Source organism: Nothobranchius furzeri, chromosome 3 (assembly GCF_043380555.1).
Source record: "Nothobranchius furzeri strain GRZ-AD chromosome 3, NfurGRZ-RIMD1, whole genome shotgun sequence".
Classification (NCBI taxonomy): domain Eukaryota; kingdom Metazoa; phylum Chordata; class Actinopteri; order Cyprinodontiformes; family Nothobranchiidae; genus Nothobranchius; species Nothobranchius furzeri.
Genome location: NC_091743.1, coordinates 84228296 through 84247240, shown reverse-complemented (window position 1 = coordinate 84247240; position 18945 = coordinate 84228296). Strand labels below are relative to the sequence as shown.

General features: G+C 42.0%; 2 protein-coding genes across 2 annotated transcripts; one reads left to right on the top strand and one right to left on the bottom strand.

Annotated features, from left to right (window-relative positions):
- Positions 1–2495: 2495 nt before the first annotated feature.
- bzw1a (basic leucine zipper and W2 domains 1a) lies at positions 2496–11553 on the top strand. Its single transcript, XM_015958043.3, has 12 exons — positions 2496–2627; positions 6163–6235; positions 6314–6490; positions 6562–6656; positions 6736–6801; positions 7000–7135; positions 7291–7400; positions 7476–7646; positions 7720–7866; positions 10996–11134; positions 11216–11338; positions 11424–11553. The coding sequence occupies exons 2-12, from the start codon at positions 6172–6174 to the stop codon at positions 11453–11455; spliced, it is 1260 nt and encodes a 419-aa protein (XP_015813529.2). The 5' UTR covers positions 2496–2627; positions 6163–6171; the 3' UTR covers positions 11456–11553.
- A 4549-nt stretch (positions 11554–16102) lies between these two features.
- si:ch211-246m6.4 (basic helix-loop-helix transcription factor scleraxis) lies at positions 16103–17468 on the bottom strand. The gene is made up of 2 exons (XM_015958042.3): positions 16822–17468; positions 16103–16369 (listed from the first exon to the last, which is right to left on the bottom strand). Exons 1-2 carry the CDS (start codon positions 17344–17346, stop codon positions 16334–16336), a joined length of 561 nt encoding a protein of 186 aa, XP_015813528.3. The 5' UTR covers positions 17347–17468; the 3' UTR covers positions 16103–16333.
- Between the last annotated feature and the right edge of the window lie 1477 nt (positions 17469–18945).

The following is an 18945-nucleotide window of genomic DNA, read 5'->3' as shown; positions in this document are numbered from 1 at the left end:
ATCAGCAGCTATGACGTGCTGCTGCAGTAACGTGCTGCTGACGGCTCCCGTGGAAAGCAGGGGTGAGAGCAAAGTGCTCGGTTAGGAACATATGGAACAATCAGGTCACTGATGTATGATGGAGATTGATTATTAAGAGCTTTATATGTGAGAAGGAGGATCTTAAAATCTATTCTAAATTTAACAGGTAGCCAATGTAGGGAAGCTAAGACAGGAGAGATATGATCTCGCTTTTTAATTCTCATCAGAACTCTAGCTGCAGCATTTTGGATGAGCTGAAGACTTTTAACAACATTCTGTGGACTTCCTGAGAGTAATGAATTACAGTAATCCAGTCTTTATGTAATAATTGCGTGAACTAGTTTTTCAGCATCACTCCTGGAAAGGATGCTTCTAATTCCATGTTGTCGTTCTTTTTAAAACACAGAAACAGTTTTTGTTTACCTGTTTTGTCACTACGTTTCGCCGGCAGCTGCAGGCTTCCTCAGGCTGACGCTGATGGTGGTGCGTCACTTCCTTCTCCATTTATCCGCGGGCAGCAGAGGACGTTGTCGCCCTCTACTGCCCGCTCTCCCCTCTCCGACGATGCAGTCCCATGCGCGGTCTAACGTGTACACTCCGTCGTCCCTGTTCATGGTCCCACATCCACGTCTCCTTATCTCGATTGCTTCTTTAATCCATCTTTTGTATTTCTGTTGTTCAATGTTTATGATCCTTGTGTTGTCCCAGTCCATTTTATGGTTTTCTCTTATGCAGTGATCTGTTACAGCTGACTTCTTTATTGTGCTTTCTGCTTCTTCTTTTACTGCTCTTGTGTGTTTTCAATTTGCCTCCTTCTCGCACTCCTTTCTATGTTCTATTGTTCGTGTGTTGAGTTGGCGTCCGGTTTCTCCTATGTATGTTTTATTGCAGAGTTTGCATGGGATTTCATAAATGACTCCACATTTAAGTCCAGCTGGTATCTTGTCTTTTGGGTGTACTAGTCTGTTTCTAACTGTTGTGTATGGTTTTGTTGGTGTGTTTATGTTGTGTTTTTTTCATTGTTGCTCTTATTTTTTCTGTTACGCCTCTGATGTATGGTAGGGTTATCACTGGTTTTGGTTCTTGTCTTTCTGGATTTCTGGTTCTTTGATTAGGTTGTTCTTTTCTTTCTGTTTTTGTTTGCCGTTTTCCTTTGTTTATTGCCCATGTCGGGTATCTGCAGGTCTTTAAAGCGTGTTGGATGTGCTTGTCCTCTTGTTTACGGTCTCTTTCTTCTGTTGTCATGTTTGCTCGGTGGCATAATGTTCTGATTACTGACATGTTGTGTATGGTGGGGTGTTCTGATGTCCATAATAAATATTGGTCTGTGTGTGTTGGTTTCCTGTATGTGTTTATGTTTAGGGTCCCGTCGGTCTGCCTGGTGATTTTCATATCCATAAATGCTATGCTGCCTTCTGTTTCTGACTCATAAGTGAATTTTATGTTGCCTGTGTCGTCAATGTTATTTAAGTGTTGTGTTAGTGTTTCTGTTTGTCTTTTAGGTATGATTTCCAGTATGTCATCCACATAGCATTTCCATAGTTTTATTTTACAGTTTGGTGGGGGGGGGGGGGGGGGGGGGGGGGGCAGTGGCTATGGCTTTTTGTTCTAGGTCCTCCATGAAAAACTTGCACAGGGTGGCTGATAATGGGTTACCCATGGCGAAGCCTTCCAGTTGTTTGTATATTGCGTTGTCGTATGTGAAGTAAGTGGAGTTAGCTACCAGTCCTATCAGTTGTGCTATGTCGTCTGCTGTGAGGTTTGTTCTTTTGTGTAAAGTCTTGTCCTGTACCGACACTGTGATGCACTTGGATGAAAACATCTTCCTCTTTAGCTCCTGATCAGCTGATGACAGCTTCAACACACCGCGCAGCTTAACGCACGCATTTTCTTATCAGTAACAGAAATGATGTTTTGATAAAAGAAGACGTAATTAATCTGTTTGCTCGTTACTGAAAGAATTTTTTTTTTTAGTAATGCGGTTATTTTAAATGGCGTTATTCCCATCACTGCTCTGTTGTGTCTACAGCATGCAGTGACTGAGACAGTGAGGGTCTCTGCCCACCCGGCCAATCATCATCGTGTTTGTAAGTGCGTTACCGACACTTCTCTCCCTGGCTGCAGTTGAAGTGTGGCGGTCAGAATGCCTCACACTGTTGCTCATCGTTCGACTAGCGCATAGTAACGCACAACCTTCCGTCCCCAGTAACGGTAATGACATTGCAACAGTGGGAAAAGTAATTAATTAGATTATTCCGTTACCCAAAAAAAGAACGCTGTTAGTAACGCCGTTATACTTAAACGTCGTTACTCCCATCACTGATTGGGACCCCTCAATTCCTTGTGTTTTGCACACATCTTTAAAATTTTAAAATATCATATAAAACACATTTTGACATGAGAAAGCGTTTTTTAATATTTCTATAGTATAAATGCTTTATTAGACAGTTTTTTTCGTCATTCTACCCCCTGTTAGCTCCGCCCCTGCGCGGAGGGCGGAGCCTACTGAAGTCCCAACGGGAAGCCCTTTTTATTTGGGCCGCTCAGTCTCGTCGCTTGCTTCAATTCCCCTGGTTAACAACCTTTTTTTGTCTGCATTAATTTCGGTGAGTACCCGTCTTTTCGCCTTCGTTTGTGTTTCCCCACTCATCGTTTGTCTTAAAAACGCCTCGTCGCGTCTTGTTCGAGTTTATGAAACAGGTTTTGAGCTATTTTTCGTTTGGAACATGCAACTCTTGCTGGAGGGCGAATTTGTTCGTCGACCTGATGTTAGCTTTAGCATTTGTTTACACACTTTGAGACCGTTTCCGTGTTGTGTTGTGACATTTCAACTACAACTTTTGTTAAAAGTCACAAAAACGTTCATGTACGTTTGTAAAAATATTATAAGTAACTGGTGTTTTTAAATCTGGGATTTCACCTAGCGGGCCTGGCTAGCCAATGACGAACCGGTGTTGTGCTGGAAAACGCACTCCATTTTAAATAGCTTTTCAAACGCCCCAACTGTGTACATTTACTGCATGACACCGTTTAAATACAAACCATGTACATATATCAACACTACATTTGGATCTACGTATGTAAGTAACCTCTTGGAAAAGTTTTGATGGCTTAATTTAAAGGTTTAGAGGGGGTGCTGAATTCGGCACAACACCTGCGCATGGTGAGGCCCAGAGTTAGCTCTAGCCAATCCTCTGTTAGCTCTCTGTTGTTTCTAAAGATCCCCGATGATAACTAATTAAAATGGAGTTTAGCCTTTCAAAGTACACCTCTGAAACGTAACCCTCGAGGATTGACAGTCAAGTTTGGTTAAATAGAGTAAAAATGGCAGCAGATGGTTGAAGTCACGACTCGACACCTACCAGCTCCATTACATCTCGCTTTGCCTTTGTTTAGCCCGTCGTCCCTTTTGTTAGGCTGTTTAGTACAAACCTGTCCTTAAACGCTGTAATTATTGTAAGTCGCGCTTACTTGACTAGTAAAAGGTTTTCTTCATTTCATATAATATCTGTAGCTTTAAGACATTTCACCATTTTCTAATAAACTTGATGAGCTACGTCACAGCTGGACAAACTAAAGTAAAATGACTAATGCTGTTTTAATACTCTTACATTTATACCTAACAATAGCTTGAGTTGTTAAATATTTAGGGGCACAAAACCCAGTGATGGTGAACGTTCCTCTCGAACGTGACTTTATGTGATTTAAAAATATTTTTTTAATTTTATATTTTCATTATTTTGTGTAGAGAGGCAGGAAATGTTTTTTTTCTTTTAAATTAAAAAAAAAAGATTTATCCAGATGTGCCAGGTACAGATCAAGTTCCTGTAGCTGTTTTTCTATCAGCTTGTTGTAGGGCTGGGTGATTATGGCCGTAAAAATAAATTTCACGATATATCGAGGATTTCACCGCTAACGAGAACTAAGTGTATGCTCAGAAACAAAAGTTGCTCACCAAAGGGGCTCTCACATGTATTGCGTAAGGTGTTACAGCTTCTTAAAGGGAGCCAACCTACAAACACATTTTTAAGTTTTTATTATCGAATTTATTGACATGGGGGAAAATGATATCGTTAAGAGTCAGAAATTTTGATCTGTTTTTGATTTATTGCCCAGCCTTAGTATGTAAAAACTTTAAAAAGCTAAAATGGTATTTGTACTAGGGATGCCCCGATACCAATACTGGTATCAGTGCAGATACCGATTAGGGTTGTCACGGTAACCGGTGTAGCGGTAAACCCCTGTAAAAAAGTTGACAATAATAATAACGGTCTTGTATTTTAAAAACTATATTATCTCGGTGGATTACCGTGGCTGTGGTGTAGGCGCGGTGACCCTTACCAGCCACCGTATCATCTGCTAAAGTTGCCGGCGGCACATGCGCACTTTGTTGTTTACAACCAAAACTTTCTTGAAGCTAAAGCTGAAATAATGGCCAAAGGAGGAGACGGCAGCACTCAGGACATTTATTATCCCTCAAAGAAGACAAAAGTCGGAAGTACGGGCATCTTTTGGATATTTGAAGAATGCCGAGGGACAGCTGATAGAAGACGGCTATCCTGTTTGCAGCACGTGCAGAAAAAGTGTCTGTGAAAGGCAGCAACGCTTCAAATCTCATGACACATCTGCGTGACCATCACCCACAACTCTACAGTCAACGCAAGGCAAGCTAACGCTAGTGTTTTAGCTAAAATGCGTGATCCGAGGATTTGGGTTGAGGGAGAATGCAACTAGTCGCTATATAAAGCAGCCGCAGCGCCGCTACCTGCATATAAACCGTGTCGCGGACACCCCCATGATGAAATGACGCTATGCATCACGGGGCTCCCAGGGGCAGATAAGAGTTGGTCTCTCTCCGAGAATAATTATGAATTTAACAACGATTACTGCCTGATGACATTTTCCCACATCTGCAAAGCTCACTGGAAGGACACAAACCGAGGACGATATTTTCCGAGGACGATATTTTCCTGATATAGGGTTTATTACTCAAGTAAGGGTAAAAAAGTATCTGATTAGAAGGCTACTTGAGTACTGAGTATCATCTGATCTAATATTTTTTAAATGATGACAGACACATATTAAGAAGTTATGGGCAAATATTGGTATTTTAAAGACTAAAGGGGAAAAATGTAAACAAATAAACATCATTATAAAATAACAAATTTTAGGCAAAATTTAGACACAAACTAAGGACAATATTTTCCTGATATACAGGGTTAATTTAGTTTCCTGAAAATTTAACATGTTTAAAAAAATACCGCGATAATACCGAAAACCGTGATAATTTTGGTCACAATAACTGTGAGGTTAAATTTTCACACCGTGACAACCCTAATACCGATACGATACTGGTATCGGTAAAAGTTAACCAATACCAGGAACCGATACCAATGCAGTTGCTTGAAAAAGGCTTCACTGTAACTTGTCATTTCTGTTCACCTGATATTTTTGTTTTGTGATGATTTCTATTCACATGTTTTACTTTTTTTCTACCTCGCAGTCTTTTCCTGTTGAAAGCAGAGAAGAAAATAAAATCTGTATTCCAAATCATTGCATTTTTTTTTGTGTGGTAGAAGTATTGGTATCGGTAATCGGTATCGACGAGTATTCAGATCCAAGTATCGGTATCGTATCGGTTTGTAAAATGTGTTATCGTTGCATCCCTAATTTGTACATGTACAACATGGAATTTTTGTGCGTTTTTCCCCCAGTTTTGAAGGCACGCTTTCCTAATTTATCTATACGGGTAGATTTTACCCCACAGTCAACAAAACGAAGACTTTAGTAAAAACAATTTGGAGTAAGACCCGTCTGACCGACGAGGTCCTCCTCCTTGATGAAAGCTTTCTGGAGAAATGTTTTCTATCCTTCAGGGCTGATGAGCTAATGAAAGCGTTTATAGTCTATAAGTGCATGAATGTCTGCGGCATTTGAAGTTAGTTGTCCAACTAACGGAGGTCAGCCAATCATTAACAGTTTATGTGAACGCTGCTCTGTAATCTCTTCTGACCTGGATCCATCCTCAGTTACGCACAAACCCAGGCAAAACAAAAATAAACTGAGTGCCGAGCATTTTTTGTCCTTGATGTGGTTCTTTCATGTTGTGTGAGCCATAACTGCCATCTTGACTCTTTCCAGGTGTCTTTTATGAATAATCAAAAGCAGCAAAAGCCGACGCTAACAGGCCAGCGTTTCAAAACGAGGAAAAGAGGTGATTTTTTTTTTTCGTGTCTTGATTTCTTGTCCTGTGAAGAGTTTATTTTATTTGAACCCAACTCTGCTTTCACAGATGAAAAGGAGAGGTTTGACCCTACTCAGTTTCAAGAAAGTATCGTACAAGGCTTGAATCAAACTGGCACTGATTTGGAAGCGGTTGCAAAGTTCCTCGATGCCTCTGGAGCCAAGCTCGACTACCGCCGGTATGCAGAGACACTGTTTGACATCCTGGTGGCCGGCGGCATGCTGGGTAAGTCGCTGTGGAATCACAGACGCAGTAAAACAATAGTTTCTTTCTTAAAATCTTATTGTTTCCTTTAGCCCCAGGCGGGACTCTGTCTGACGACATGACCCGCACCGAGTTCTGCCTCTTCACGGCACAAGAAGACCTGGAGACGATGCAAGCTTATGCTCAGGTAGACCTTCGCTAAACAAGTCAGATGGCAGAAATTATTCATAACTGAAGCGCTGACCGTGCGTTTCTCTGCATTAAAGGTTTTTAACAAGCTGATCAGGCGTTACAAGTACCTGGAGAAAGGTTTTGAGGAGGAGATCAAAAAGGTGAGTTTAGGTGGTTCTGGTTGGGTGGGCGGTTTGTTCCTGCCTGTCGACGGTCTTGCAGCTGCTAGTTGGTAAGTGGATAATTTCTGTAAACGGACACTGATCAGAAACGGAAGCATTCACACCTATGGGGCTGGAGAGATTTAGTCATTTTCCTCCCTTTTACTGGATCACAGCTGACCTGTCTTTGTTTTGCAGTTGCTGCTGTTTCTGAAGGGGTTCACCGAGTCTGAGCGCAACAAACTGGCCATGCTGGCCGGCATCCTGCTGGCCAACGGCAGCATATCGGCCTCCATCCTGAACAGCCTCTTCAACGAAAACCTCGTCAAGGAGGGTCAGAACCTTTAAGTTTGGCTAAAGTTTTGTTTTTATTGTGCAATAGTGTCGCTCAGACTTCAGAGTGAAGTCTCTGCATTAACACACAAGGAATGGCGGTTTCTGTATTACATACAGAGAAACTCGTCAGTCTAAACGCTGTGGTCTTTGCAGGAGTCTCTGCAGCTTTTGCTGTCAAGCTCTTCAAATCATGGATCAACGAAAAGGACATCAACTCAGTTGCTGGTAGTCTCCGCAAAGTTGGCATGGACAACAGGCTGATGGTACTCTCATCTTTCTCATATGTGTTTGGACTCGTTTCTGTTGGTGTGACAGATTTGAATGTTTCCACCTAACAGGAACTCTTTCCTGCCAACAAACGGAGCTGCGAGCATTTCTCTAAGTACTTTACTGACGCCGGGCTGAAGGAGCTGTCTGACTTTGCCCGCAACCAGCAGTCAATAGGTGCGCGCAAAGAGCTGCAGAAGGAGCTCCAGGAGATGATGTCCCGCGGGGACCCTCAGAAAGAGGTCAGGGTTCACGGTGGCTGTGCCAACGGGAACTTGATGAGGAGCATTAATGTTTTTCCTGTTCGTCCCTCAGATCATTGCCTTCACCAGAGAGGAGATGAAGAAGGCCAACCTTTCTGAGCAGGCCATGATTGGCCTCATCTGGACCAGCCTTATGAGCTGCGTGGAGTGGAACAAGAAGGAGGAGCTGGTGACCGAACAAGCCATCAAACACTTGAAGGTATGCTGTTAAAGTAACTGATCCTGATGATTGGATTGTTCCATTCAGGGTCTTGTGCAGTGTTGCCACAGTTACCTTGTAGTGGTAATTTGATTTATTACTACTGATTAGAGTTGTCACGGTTTAAAAATTTAACCTCACGGTTACTGTGACCAGAATTTTCACGGTTTTTGGTATTATCGCGAATTTGTTTTAAACGTGTTACATTTTCAGACAACTAAATAAACCCTGTATATCAGGAAAATGTTGTCCTCGGTTTGTGTCCTTCCAGTGAGCTTTGCAGATGTGGGAAAATGTCATCAGGCAGTAATCATTGTTAAATTCATAATTATTCTCGGGGGAGAGACCGACTCTCATCTGCCCCTGGGAGCCCCGTAATGCATAGCGTCATTTCAACATGGGGGCATCCGCGACACGGTTTATATGCAGGTAGCGGCGCTACGGCTGCTTTATATAACGACTCGTTGCATTCTCCCTCAACCCAAATCCTCGGATCACGCATTTTAGCTAAAAAGCTAACGTTAGCTTGTCTTGCATTGACTGTAGAGCAGTGTTGGGAGTAACGCCGTTAAATTATAACGGCGTTCTTTTTTAGGTAACAGAAAAATCAAATTAATGATTGGCCGGGTGGGTGGAGACCCTCAGTGTTCTCACTGTCTCAGTCGCTGCATGCTGTAGACAACAGAGCAGTGATGGGAATAACGCCGTTAAACATAACCACGTTAATAAAAAAAATATTTCTTTCTGTAACGAGCAAACTAATTACCATCTTCTTTTATCAAAACGATCGTTTCTGTTACTGATAAGGAAATGCGTGCGTTAAGCTGCGCGGTGTGTTGAAGCTGTCATCAGCTGATCAGGAGCTAAAGAGGTAGATGTATTCATCCAAGCGCATCACGGCCGTGAAGAACGAGGAAGACGTGATGAATAGTTACAGATGCAGACCCGCAGATTCGTTGTTCCAGCAGCGAATCTGCGGGTCTGCAGCCGTGCCTTTCTTAGCGTGACTGCGGGACGACCCGAAGGTCCGCTCACCTGTTCACCGCTCAGACGTCCTGATCTTCTACCTTCCTAGATCATCCAGCTGTAACCTGTTTCTGATCATGTCTTTAGTCCCGCTGTAACACTGATGCATCACGTCATGGAGCTCAGGTGTTATTAGAACTATACCTGTGTGTGTTCACCACCCAGCTTCAGCTCTTCTGTGGTTGGGTCTGACCCACGTTAGTAAATGTAAGTCCTCCATCAGATTTGTGCCTCTTCTAGTGTAATTTTAAAGGATTTTATTTATTTAACCGTTACTAGATTATCAGCAACATAAATGCTGCTAAAAACACACAATTATGTGAAGCTGGAAAAATTAAAGTACTGTGCAAAATTACATTCATTTCTGTAATTTAACTAGACTGAGAGACCATTTAAAGGCTCAGGAACCTTTACAGGTGTTTCTATTTGCAATTTTAAATTTTGACTGATTGGGGTCTTGTTAAATATCACACAGTGACCTTTTAATAGTCTAGATTAGTGTAATGCTCCTGTTAGTAGTTCCTCCTGTTAAGTGCTTGTTTATTTAAATTATTCAGGTTTATAAAAAACATTTGGACATACATTTTATTATGTTCCAGTCATTAGTCATTTATATTTCACTATTGTAGTAATTCTTGCATGCTTTAATGAAAAAAGTAACTAAGTAGTTATTTTTCTTGGTAATTAGTTACTTTTATAATCTTGTAACTCAGTTAGTAACTGAGTTACTTGTTTGACAAAGTAATCAGTAACTAATTACTTTTTTAAAGTAACGTTCCCAACACTGCTGTAGAGTTGCGGGTGATGGTCACGCAGATGTGTCATGAGATTTGAAGCGTTGCTGCCTTTCACAGACACTTTTTCTGCACGTGCTACAAACAGGATAGCCGTCTTCTATCAGCTGTCCCTCGACATTCTTCAAATATCCAAAACATGCCCGTACTTCCCACTTTGTCTTCTTTGAGGGATAATAAATGTCCTGAGTGCTGCCGTCGCCTCCTTTGGCCATTATTTCTGCTTTGGCTTCAGGAAAGTTTTGGTTGTAAACAACAAAGTGCGCATGTGCCGCCGGCAACTTCAGCAGATGATACGGTGGCTGGTAAGGGTCACCGCGCCTACACCGCAGCCACGGTAATCCACCGAGATAATTTATGTTTTAAAAAACAAGACGGTTATTATTATTGTCAACTTTTTTACCGGGGTTTACCGCTACACCGGTTACCGTGACAACCCTACCTGATCGGTCTGCTTTGATCTATTTTGAAAACTCCAATCAAAACCGATATGGGCGCTATCGGCCGATTGAGATCAAATGCCGATCCATCGGTGCATCCCTACCCCCATGATGAAATGACGCTATGCATTACGGGGCTCCCAGCGGCAGATAAGAGTTGGTCTCTCTCCGAGAATAATTATGAATTTAACAATGATTACTGCCTGATGACATTTTCCCACATCTGCAAAGCTCACTGGAAGGACACAAACCGAGGACAATATTTTCCTGATATAGGGTTTATTACTCAAGTAAGGGTAAAAAAGCATCTGATTAGAAGGCTACTTGAGTACTGAGTATCATCTGATCTAATATTATTAAAATGACATCAAACAGACAAAAAATAAGAAGTTATGAGCAAATATTGGTATTTTAAAGATTAAAGGGGAAACATGTAAACAAATAAACAACATAATTACAAAATAACAAATTTTAGGCTAAATTTAGACACAAACTGAGGACAATATTTTCCTGATATACAGGGTTTATTTTGTTGTCTGCAAATGTAACGCGTTTAAAAAAATACCGCGATAATACTGAAAACCGTGATAATTTTAGTCACAATAACCGTGAGGTTGAATTTTCACACTGACAAACCTACCTTGTAGTTCAACAAGAAACACAGATTGGTCATAATGTCTGCCTGCAATCCTAACAATTAGGCGGTTTAAGGGAGCCTGTTTAGTTTCCACAAGTCTGAAACGGAGATGAATTTGGGACCAAATTGTAAATAGTTTGTTTTATGGATAGCTGTGATGTAATATGATCTGCTAATTATTCTGTCTGATGTAGAAGTAGCTTATAATGTGTCCTGTCGTCGTCTCCCTCAGCAATACAGCCCTCTGCTGAAGGCCTTCACCTCCCAGGGTCTGTCCGAGCTCAGCCTGCTGCTGAAGATCCAGGAGTACTGCTACGACAACATCCACTTCATGAAAGCTTTTCAGAAGATTGTGGTGCTCCTCTACAAAGGTCAGTACTAGCCTGCACCTTGCATGCGTGTAACATGGCGGAGTGCTTCGTCTCTGACTTTATCCCTTTTGTTTGGAGCAGCTGATGTTTTGAGCGAGGAGGCCATATTGAAGTGGTACACTGAAGCCCACGTCGCCAAGGGGAAGAGCGTCTTCCTTGAGCAGATGAAAAAATTTGTTGAGTGGCTGAAAAATGCCGAGGAAGGTAAGGCATCCGTGGCCGACGCTTTTGCCTAAGCAAAATAAAAATGGGAATGGTTTAAGTCCTAAATAATTTCTGTTTTCTGCAGAGTCCGAGTCTGAGGAGGAGGAGGCCGACTAAAACCTCCAGTCACAAGAGCTGGGTGTTCTTCTTTTTCTTTGTTTTTGTAGCAGCAGGAGCAGTAGAATGTCTAAACCCTTCCTCTACCTCCTGTTACTTATTTACACCCCCCACCCCCCCACCCCATACACACACACACACACACACACACTCCAATCACTGAAGCATCAAAGCAGTATTTAAATTAAGAAGGCCTCTGTCCTTTGCAACTCGAGGTGAAATCTGAAACGATGATCTCTACCTGCATCCTCAGTAATTTGGACTCAAGCAGTCTGTGCGATTTGTGTCTGGATCTGGAACCGGTTCCGTTTATATTTAGGTTTGAGCCAGGCCGGTGCGGGGCTGAGTCGAACCTTATTACAGTTTTGCCAAAGTTCTTTTTCTCCTGTCTGTTAAAACGAGTTTGTTTACCCAGGAATTTTTTTTTTTACTCCGGGTCGACCTGTGATGCCCTCTGAGGTCTCTCTGGTCAGTCCGTCAGATACGCCACTCCCCTGTAAGATGCCTCGCCAGCTACCTGATAATTGTCAGTTTCTACTTTCTTTAATCTGATACCAATTTGACTTTTTTATGACATAATAAAGATTGTGGAGATGGTTTTTACTGTGATTTGTGGCTTTTTGTTTGGATAATTTCACTACGTGTTATAAGTAAAACTGCTAACATTCATCCTTATGTTACAAACTACTATTAAAGAACCAGCTCAGTGGTCTAGTGGTAGAGTGTCTGCCCTGAGACTGGGAGATCAGGGTTCAATTCCTGGTCGGGTCATACCAAAGACTTTGGAAAAAATGGGACCCAATGCCTCCCTGCTTGACACTGAGCATTAAGGAGTTGGATTGGGGGGTTAAACCACCAAATGGTTCCCGAGCGCGGCTGTGTCTGCAGCTCACCGCTCCCCCAGGGGATGGGTCAAATGCGGAGAACAAATGTCGCACACACATCAGTGTGTGTGCGCTAACAACACAAAGGGACAGACGATCCCTAGAAGAATATTAAAATAATAAAAATGCAGCAATAAATAAAATGTAATACTTGTGTTTTGTAGCAAAGTAAAACTGGAAGTTAACTTGGTGAACTTATTCACCCTGGACAGGAAATAATTGCACACAAGAAACATAAGAATAAATAATAAAAAAAACGTTCCAAAACAATCATGTGTTCAAAGGAGTAGAGCCACGCATGAGTTCATAAAGCTGACGCCATCTGCTGGATAGGAAGTGCAATATCGGCAGTCTTTTTGGCCAATAGCCGATACTGTTAATGACCTCAATATCAGCCGGCCGATATATCGGTCGCGCCCTAGTAATCAGCTTTGCAGACCTATTCAAAAGTTCAATGGTAATAAAATGTCCTTTCCCCACTGATGAGCTTCACTGGTCTTATTCTACTGTTAAATGCTTTTCATTTAACCCCCAAGCATGACTTTAATTTACCATGTAGTCAGACTGACTCAAAGATGACAATGTCTGCTTGTAAAAGTAGCTAAAAATGTATGTTTAGTTTTTTGTTTTACTTGTTTTCATAGATCTGTTAAATAATATATCTGCTCAAACCTAAAAAAAAATCACTTATTTTGAGGAGTTTAACCCTTAAAATGCCAGTTTGATTTCTCAGTGTCGTTGCTGTAATTTATGGGACCCCCCAAAGTTTTTTTTTTTTCAAAAATCTTCCTGCCCGGGTGGGGCCTTTATTACAAACCACACTTGAATGTGTTACGAAATATCTAAAATAAGAACATAAAATCACTACCCTTGTGTGTAATTAGAAATGCTAATGTCTGCTTCTAGAAACAGCTTTTAAAAAAATTATACATAAATTTTTTTTGTCTGCATCTTGTGATCAGCTTCAGTTCAAAAATTGAAAGTTTAAATTTTATCCCTTTGCAGACCAGCTAGAATGTGTGACGCAAATGTCTTACTGAAAATAGAAAAAGATGTTTTACAGAAAACACATTTTGGGTGACAGAATTATATATTTTTCAAGGCATATTCTGCCTTGAATATGTCAAGAATTTGACAACATATCACAAATTTGCTTAATTAGTTTTTGTGTAGCAACATATTTAAAATGCATCCTTTTTGTGCCTCTTTGGAACAAAAATGTCCCATTTACTTCGAGCGTACTGACTTTCAAATCTGTTGCTATGCAAAAAAAAATTGTGTTTTAGATATTTTGTAACATGAACAAAACTGATTTGTAATAAATGCCCCTGGTTTAAAAAGTTTTTCAATGGATAAATTTTTTTGTTTTTCATAAATTACATAAATGATCAAACTAGCTTTTCAAGGGTTAAAATCAGCAATTATTGAATTTTTTATGTTTGAGCAGGGCTGAAGTTGTTTACCACCTATGAAAAAAATAAACGTTAAGTCATATATTTTTATGGTAACTGACGAGCGGACATTTATTTAGTCAAGAGAACGGTGTTTATTTTCATAGTGTTCCCTTGATTTATTTTCAAAATAACAAATTAAATTTCAAAATTTGCCAGAGGTTTTGCATCAAAAATGTTACCATATGCACTAACATTGATAAAAAGGTGTCCAAAACCTATAAGTCGATGGTCCAAACGAATAGGGAAAAACTGTCCAAATGGACAAAAATGTCCCTGATGACGCCTGAGGGTTTTACTCCCAAACCAAGAAGAAAAAAAAATTCAAATTTTTTCTGATTTCACAATTCCCAATGAAGGTCTCTGACCGAAAGCTTGACCAATAAACTCCTACATCGCAGACTGAAGTGTGCGGATTCTCATTTTGTTTAGTTGTGGTAGTAAAATGTTTTATTAAAATTATTCAAACATCCTTTAAGTTGCATCTCGGTGCATGCTTAAATGATCTGCAAGTCAAAGGGTTAAATATAAAGTTTATTTTTCATTTTTGTGTAATTCGTACAAAAAACTTTTCTTTCAGCAGCTTTTCAGTGTTGGCAAAGTGCAAAAAACATTCAGGCATTCAAGTACTTTTCATCCAGTCATGTTACTCTGATTCAGAGGTAGGCATTCAACATGGGTCTGAGGTAGTGAGCAACAGTTAAATATTCAGGGTTTCAGTTGAGTTTTAGTGATAAATATGCAAATTCTCCGGATAAGTGCAAAAGGCAGTTTGATGCAAGTTCCTCATCAACACTCTGTGATAAAAACATAAACAACTGTGCAACTATGCAAAAGTAAACATTTCCCCACACTTCATTCATCAGACCTTTCAAAAAATAAAGCTAAAACTTGAATTTGTTGCAAATATTTTTTCAGTGAAAACAGTTTACAAAGTTCCAGAGATACAGTTTAAAGTAGGAACACCTAATTACGAAGTTCTTCAAAGCGTATTCTTGTAAAAATCTAAGATGAACTTCCGTATATTCCGTTCTATTGTTAGCTCCTTTTAAGCTAGCTCTTACTAGCCCAAAGACCCCGGAGCTGCTGTAGTGGCCGACCGCCATCTTGGATGGGTCTCCATTTGCCCCAGTGCATTTATTTCTACTGAGGGAAGCGCGCTTACCCAACTAAAAACACGTTTTACTATGCCTTTTTCACAAAATCAAACATGTTGTATGAGATGATAGTTAAAATGTAAATAATTACATAAAATACATTTAAAATTTTTAAATATAAAATCCCAACACGTAGGCTAGAAAAGCCTCAGAAATGTCCCACATGATCTGAAACCACAATTTAACATTTTTAAGCATTTGTATATAATTCTTAGCTGAGATTGAGATATGGATCCTTAATGGTGTGTTTGATTTGTCCTCGTAAATCTCGACTTCCGAGTAGGAAAAATGTCGGCCCCCCGGTCGAAAACTCAGGAAGAATCTAAAATGGCAGCTCTCTGTATAATCAATAATTATTTGGGTGAAATGTGTTTATTTCATGAAACACACTTAAAAGAGTGCGTTTAAAATCAATGTTACATGTGCTTGCAACTCTAAGCTGAACATAGAAAATGTTTTGTTTGCAAGTTGAACGTACAGCTTAAAACTGTTCAAGGAATCTACAAACAATGGCGTGCGTCGCCATATTGGAATCCTGACTTCTCAGACTACTGTAGCCAAGTGTGATGCCATTCCCAGTTCCGAGGTACATCAAAAGCACCATGAGAATGGACCCCATGTGGGCTTGAACCCAGTTGAAGCTGCTCCAATGGGGTTCAGACGTGGGAGTGAGTGGAGACACTGTTTTCTACTGGGATGTGTCCCAGCCCCCCTTTGCTGAAGCGGTTGGTGCCGGTCACGGCGTTAACTTCAGAAATGGATTCTAGAACTTAAGGGAACTATCGATCGAAGCCAGGGGTAAGCGGTAACAGATTCGGACAGCTAATGGCTTCACTCCTCTGGGAATGGAGATTCCAGTAGAAGATGTTTTAAGCCCAACTCGAAGGGTCTCCGTTATGGAGCTTATGGACTTGCCTACCACTGGTGCTGAGGTCTCCAAGGCAGTTCAACTACCAGCATCAAAGGTAACTGCAGTTCTGGTCACCACAGGATGTGATGGACTGCTTGAGACACCTTTGGAGTTTAATAATCTCCACTGTCCTTGAAGGTTCCTTTAAACTGACAGCAACGACTGCACCAAGTCCTCTTCAGTTTCCTCCATGTGACCGTAGGTGACGAGGCCTTTTTTTTAGGAGGGATATGTGGGGTCCTGGTGGTGTTGGTGGTTGTCCATCAGGGGTAGTTTGTACTATCAGTGGGACCAAAATAGCCCCACGTCAGGTGCAGCTTTAAACATCGGCTCTGGTTACAGCCCCACCAAAACACGAGTTCACGTCTCACTAGGAGGTGCTTTTCCCTCGTTTGTTTTCATCTTTTCTTTTTTGAAGTCAAAAATGAATATTTTTACAAAGTTCAGAGCGTATAAATGGCAAGGTAGGCTCCAGTTCACAGAGCAGCTGCGTGCTTCCCTCCGTCTCTGAGCTGGGAGAGAAAACAAAGTGTTTGTTAACCCAGAAGAGATGTGTTCAGACTCAGGACACTGGGACATTTACAGGTTTCGACGTTGTAAATCGCTAATTATTCAGATGCTATTGTGACATAATGTCACTGATCCAGAGCCAGCTTCATTTTTTAACTTATGGGTCCAGACACCAGCTGTCAGCTCCTCCCACACATGTCCAAACACTCAGCTGACTTGTAAATATTGGATTCAGGACAAAATTATGACTTTTGAACAGGTTTATTTTATTATAACAGCATCATCTCTGTTTGTGTTTATTAGAGCTGTCATCAGCATCATCTGGCAGCTAATTTTAATTCTGATGACTTGTTCCCTGATATGTGATGATGTCCCAACCAGGACACCGTGCAGGTGAACGGCTTCGGGTCTGGCTCTGCACCGCAGCAGGTGTGAGAGGAGGTCGCCTACCTACCAGTTTCCTCTGGTTGCTGAGGCAGAAAGTACAGATGGGTCGCAGGGAGGGGGCGCTCAGCGCGGCGGATCCGTGCAGGATGTCCCGGTACCGGAGACAGGGCTGTCCGTCCCGACAGTCCTCCCCCAGCAGCAGCACGTTGGCCAGGTGGGAGATGTAGCTGGACGCCAGGCGCAGCGTCTCAATCTTGGAGAGTTTCCGGTCTGCGGGTTCGGTGGGGATCAGAGTCCGCAGCGCCGTGAAGGCAGTGTTCACGCTGTGCGTGCGGTCCCGCTCCCGCGCGTTCGCCGCCTGCCTCTGTTTACTTGAGCCGGACGGAGGCGCGTCTCCGCCGCCTCTGTGCGCGGCGCTGCCGCTCCTCCGCCGCCGCCTCCTCCGGCGCGGCGCACCGGGACGGGAAGCTGCCTCCTGAACCGATTCCCTCCGAGGACTACATCCGCCAGTGGACTTCCCGTCCGAGCTGTCGGAACCGCTGTCCAGCTCGGAGGCGAAGCCGTCGGTCTGCGCGGTGCTGCTGGACTTCATCGTGGTCTGAACGGAGCTGCGGGTTCGGGTCGTGCAGGACTTTATCCTGGGGCGGGTGTGAAAATAGAACCGGGGCTCGAGCAGCTGCCGACGATCCGGTGACCGTTCGGACTGGCTGCATACCAGTTCTGCTTTCTGGGTCCCCGCCAGCCCGCCGCGGAAGAGGGGGGACAGGTGGAGGCTGGGGTGGGGGTGCTGGGATGGCACCTGTTGGAGGATGGAGGTTTAAATAGACTCGACCTATATGGACCTCTCCTCAAGTCAGAACCACTGATTTCCTAGTTTTGGGTTTTAGGACAACGGAACAGAGTAAAGTTGAATAAAATAAACTTATGAATAAAAAAAACCATTTATTAAAGACCTGCGTGGGATATTTAGCTCATAAATGAATGTCTCCTTCAAAATAAAAGCAGAAAGATGTTTTGTTTATATTATAAATGACGAATTTAAAAAAAATTATGGGATGGGATGAACTTATTAATTTGACCTATTAGAAGAAATATTCAGTGAAAAATTATGCAAAAAGTTGGGGTTTTATGTTTTGTTCTCTTTTTTTCCTCAATAGATTTCTCTTGAAATGAAAACAGACACGTGCACATGTATAAAAGCTTCAATATTTTTAGTTTTACGTCATGTTTGTGTCATTTAAACTGATTTCTTTCCTTTTTCAGATTTGAGCTCATTCTTATTTGATCAGTTTTACAGCTTTTATTCCTTATTGTTTAAATCTCTGATGCTGACTTGAGTCAGGCTGTTTGTTTGGCCTCCTGCGGAGGAGGACTGAGTGACCAGTCCAGGTGTACCAGCCCGGCCCGGGCCCTCTGTCAGTGCCCGTCCAGTGCCATCTTTGGGGACGGTTATAAATATCTGAAGGGACGATGCCTCATGCTGCTGAAGCTCAGGGGAACTGTCAGGTTGTCCACATCCTTCTGATTCTAACAGAAAAAGGGCTTTCCTCCTTTTGCTGAACTAGATTATTCACAACTCCAGTCAGCTGTGAAGAAACACAAACCTCCAGAGGGAGACGGTCATGAACTTTTAATACATTTTATCCAGAATTTTTTAGTTGAAAATTTGCACTTATAAAATGTTTTTTGACATGATTGTTGTAATATTTTCTGCCACTAGAGGGCAGAATATCCCTAAATTATTCACCACATAGAAGAGACACCTTTCACATTTTGGTAAAACTAAACATTTTATCCAAAACAAGTAAATATCAATAACGATTTTTTACAGCCGCTACTGTTAAGTGTTCATTTTGTGGAGATGCGTAAACGTTTAGATTCCTGTGAGGAAACAAACTTGTGGAACCTTGGCGTCCTCATTAGTGCAGAGCTGATGTGACCTCTTTAATCTTTTAATCTTCCTTTTCTCCGGGCCCCTGTGGTCCCTCTGCTCCTCCTGGCCCCTGTGGCCCCGACCCACTGGCTTTTACCCTCATCCCAGCCAGCACACATAGGTGGGCCCCATAAGGAATATATATGGGCAAGCTGGTTCCCACCGGGGTTTGTCTACGGTTTCCATGGTGGCATCACAGGGGTTTATCCAGCCCACATAGACTTTAACAGACCCTACATGAGTTTTTAGAGGGTTTGA

What these genes read in the sequence shown, in the direction of transcription:
- si:ch211-246m6.4 (XM_015958042.3), bottom strand. Translation starts at nt 17,346, where the DNA reads ATGAAGTCCAGCAGCACCGCGCAGACCGACGGCTTCGCCTCCGAGCTG. An exon ending in TCAGCAACCAGAGGAAACTG is followed by an intron (nt 16,370 to 16,821) that starts GTAGGTAGGCGA and finishes TTTCTCTCCCAG; the next exon opens with CTCAGAGACGGAGGGAAGCA.
- bzw1a (XM_015958043.3), top strand. Translation starts at nt 6,172, where the DNA reads ATGAATAATCAAAAGCAGCAAAAGCCGACGCTAACAGGCCAGCGTTTC. An exon ending in TTTCAAAACGAGGAAAAGAG is followed by an intron (nt 6,236 to 6,313) that starts GTGATTTTTTTT and finishes CTGCTTTCACAG; the next exon opens with ATGAAAAGGAGAGGTTTGAC. An exon ending in AAGCCATCAAACACTTGAAG is followed by an intron (nt 7,867 to 10,995) that starts GTATGCTGTTAA and finishes CGTCTCCCTCAG; the next exon opens with CAATACAGCCCTCTGCTGAA.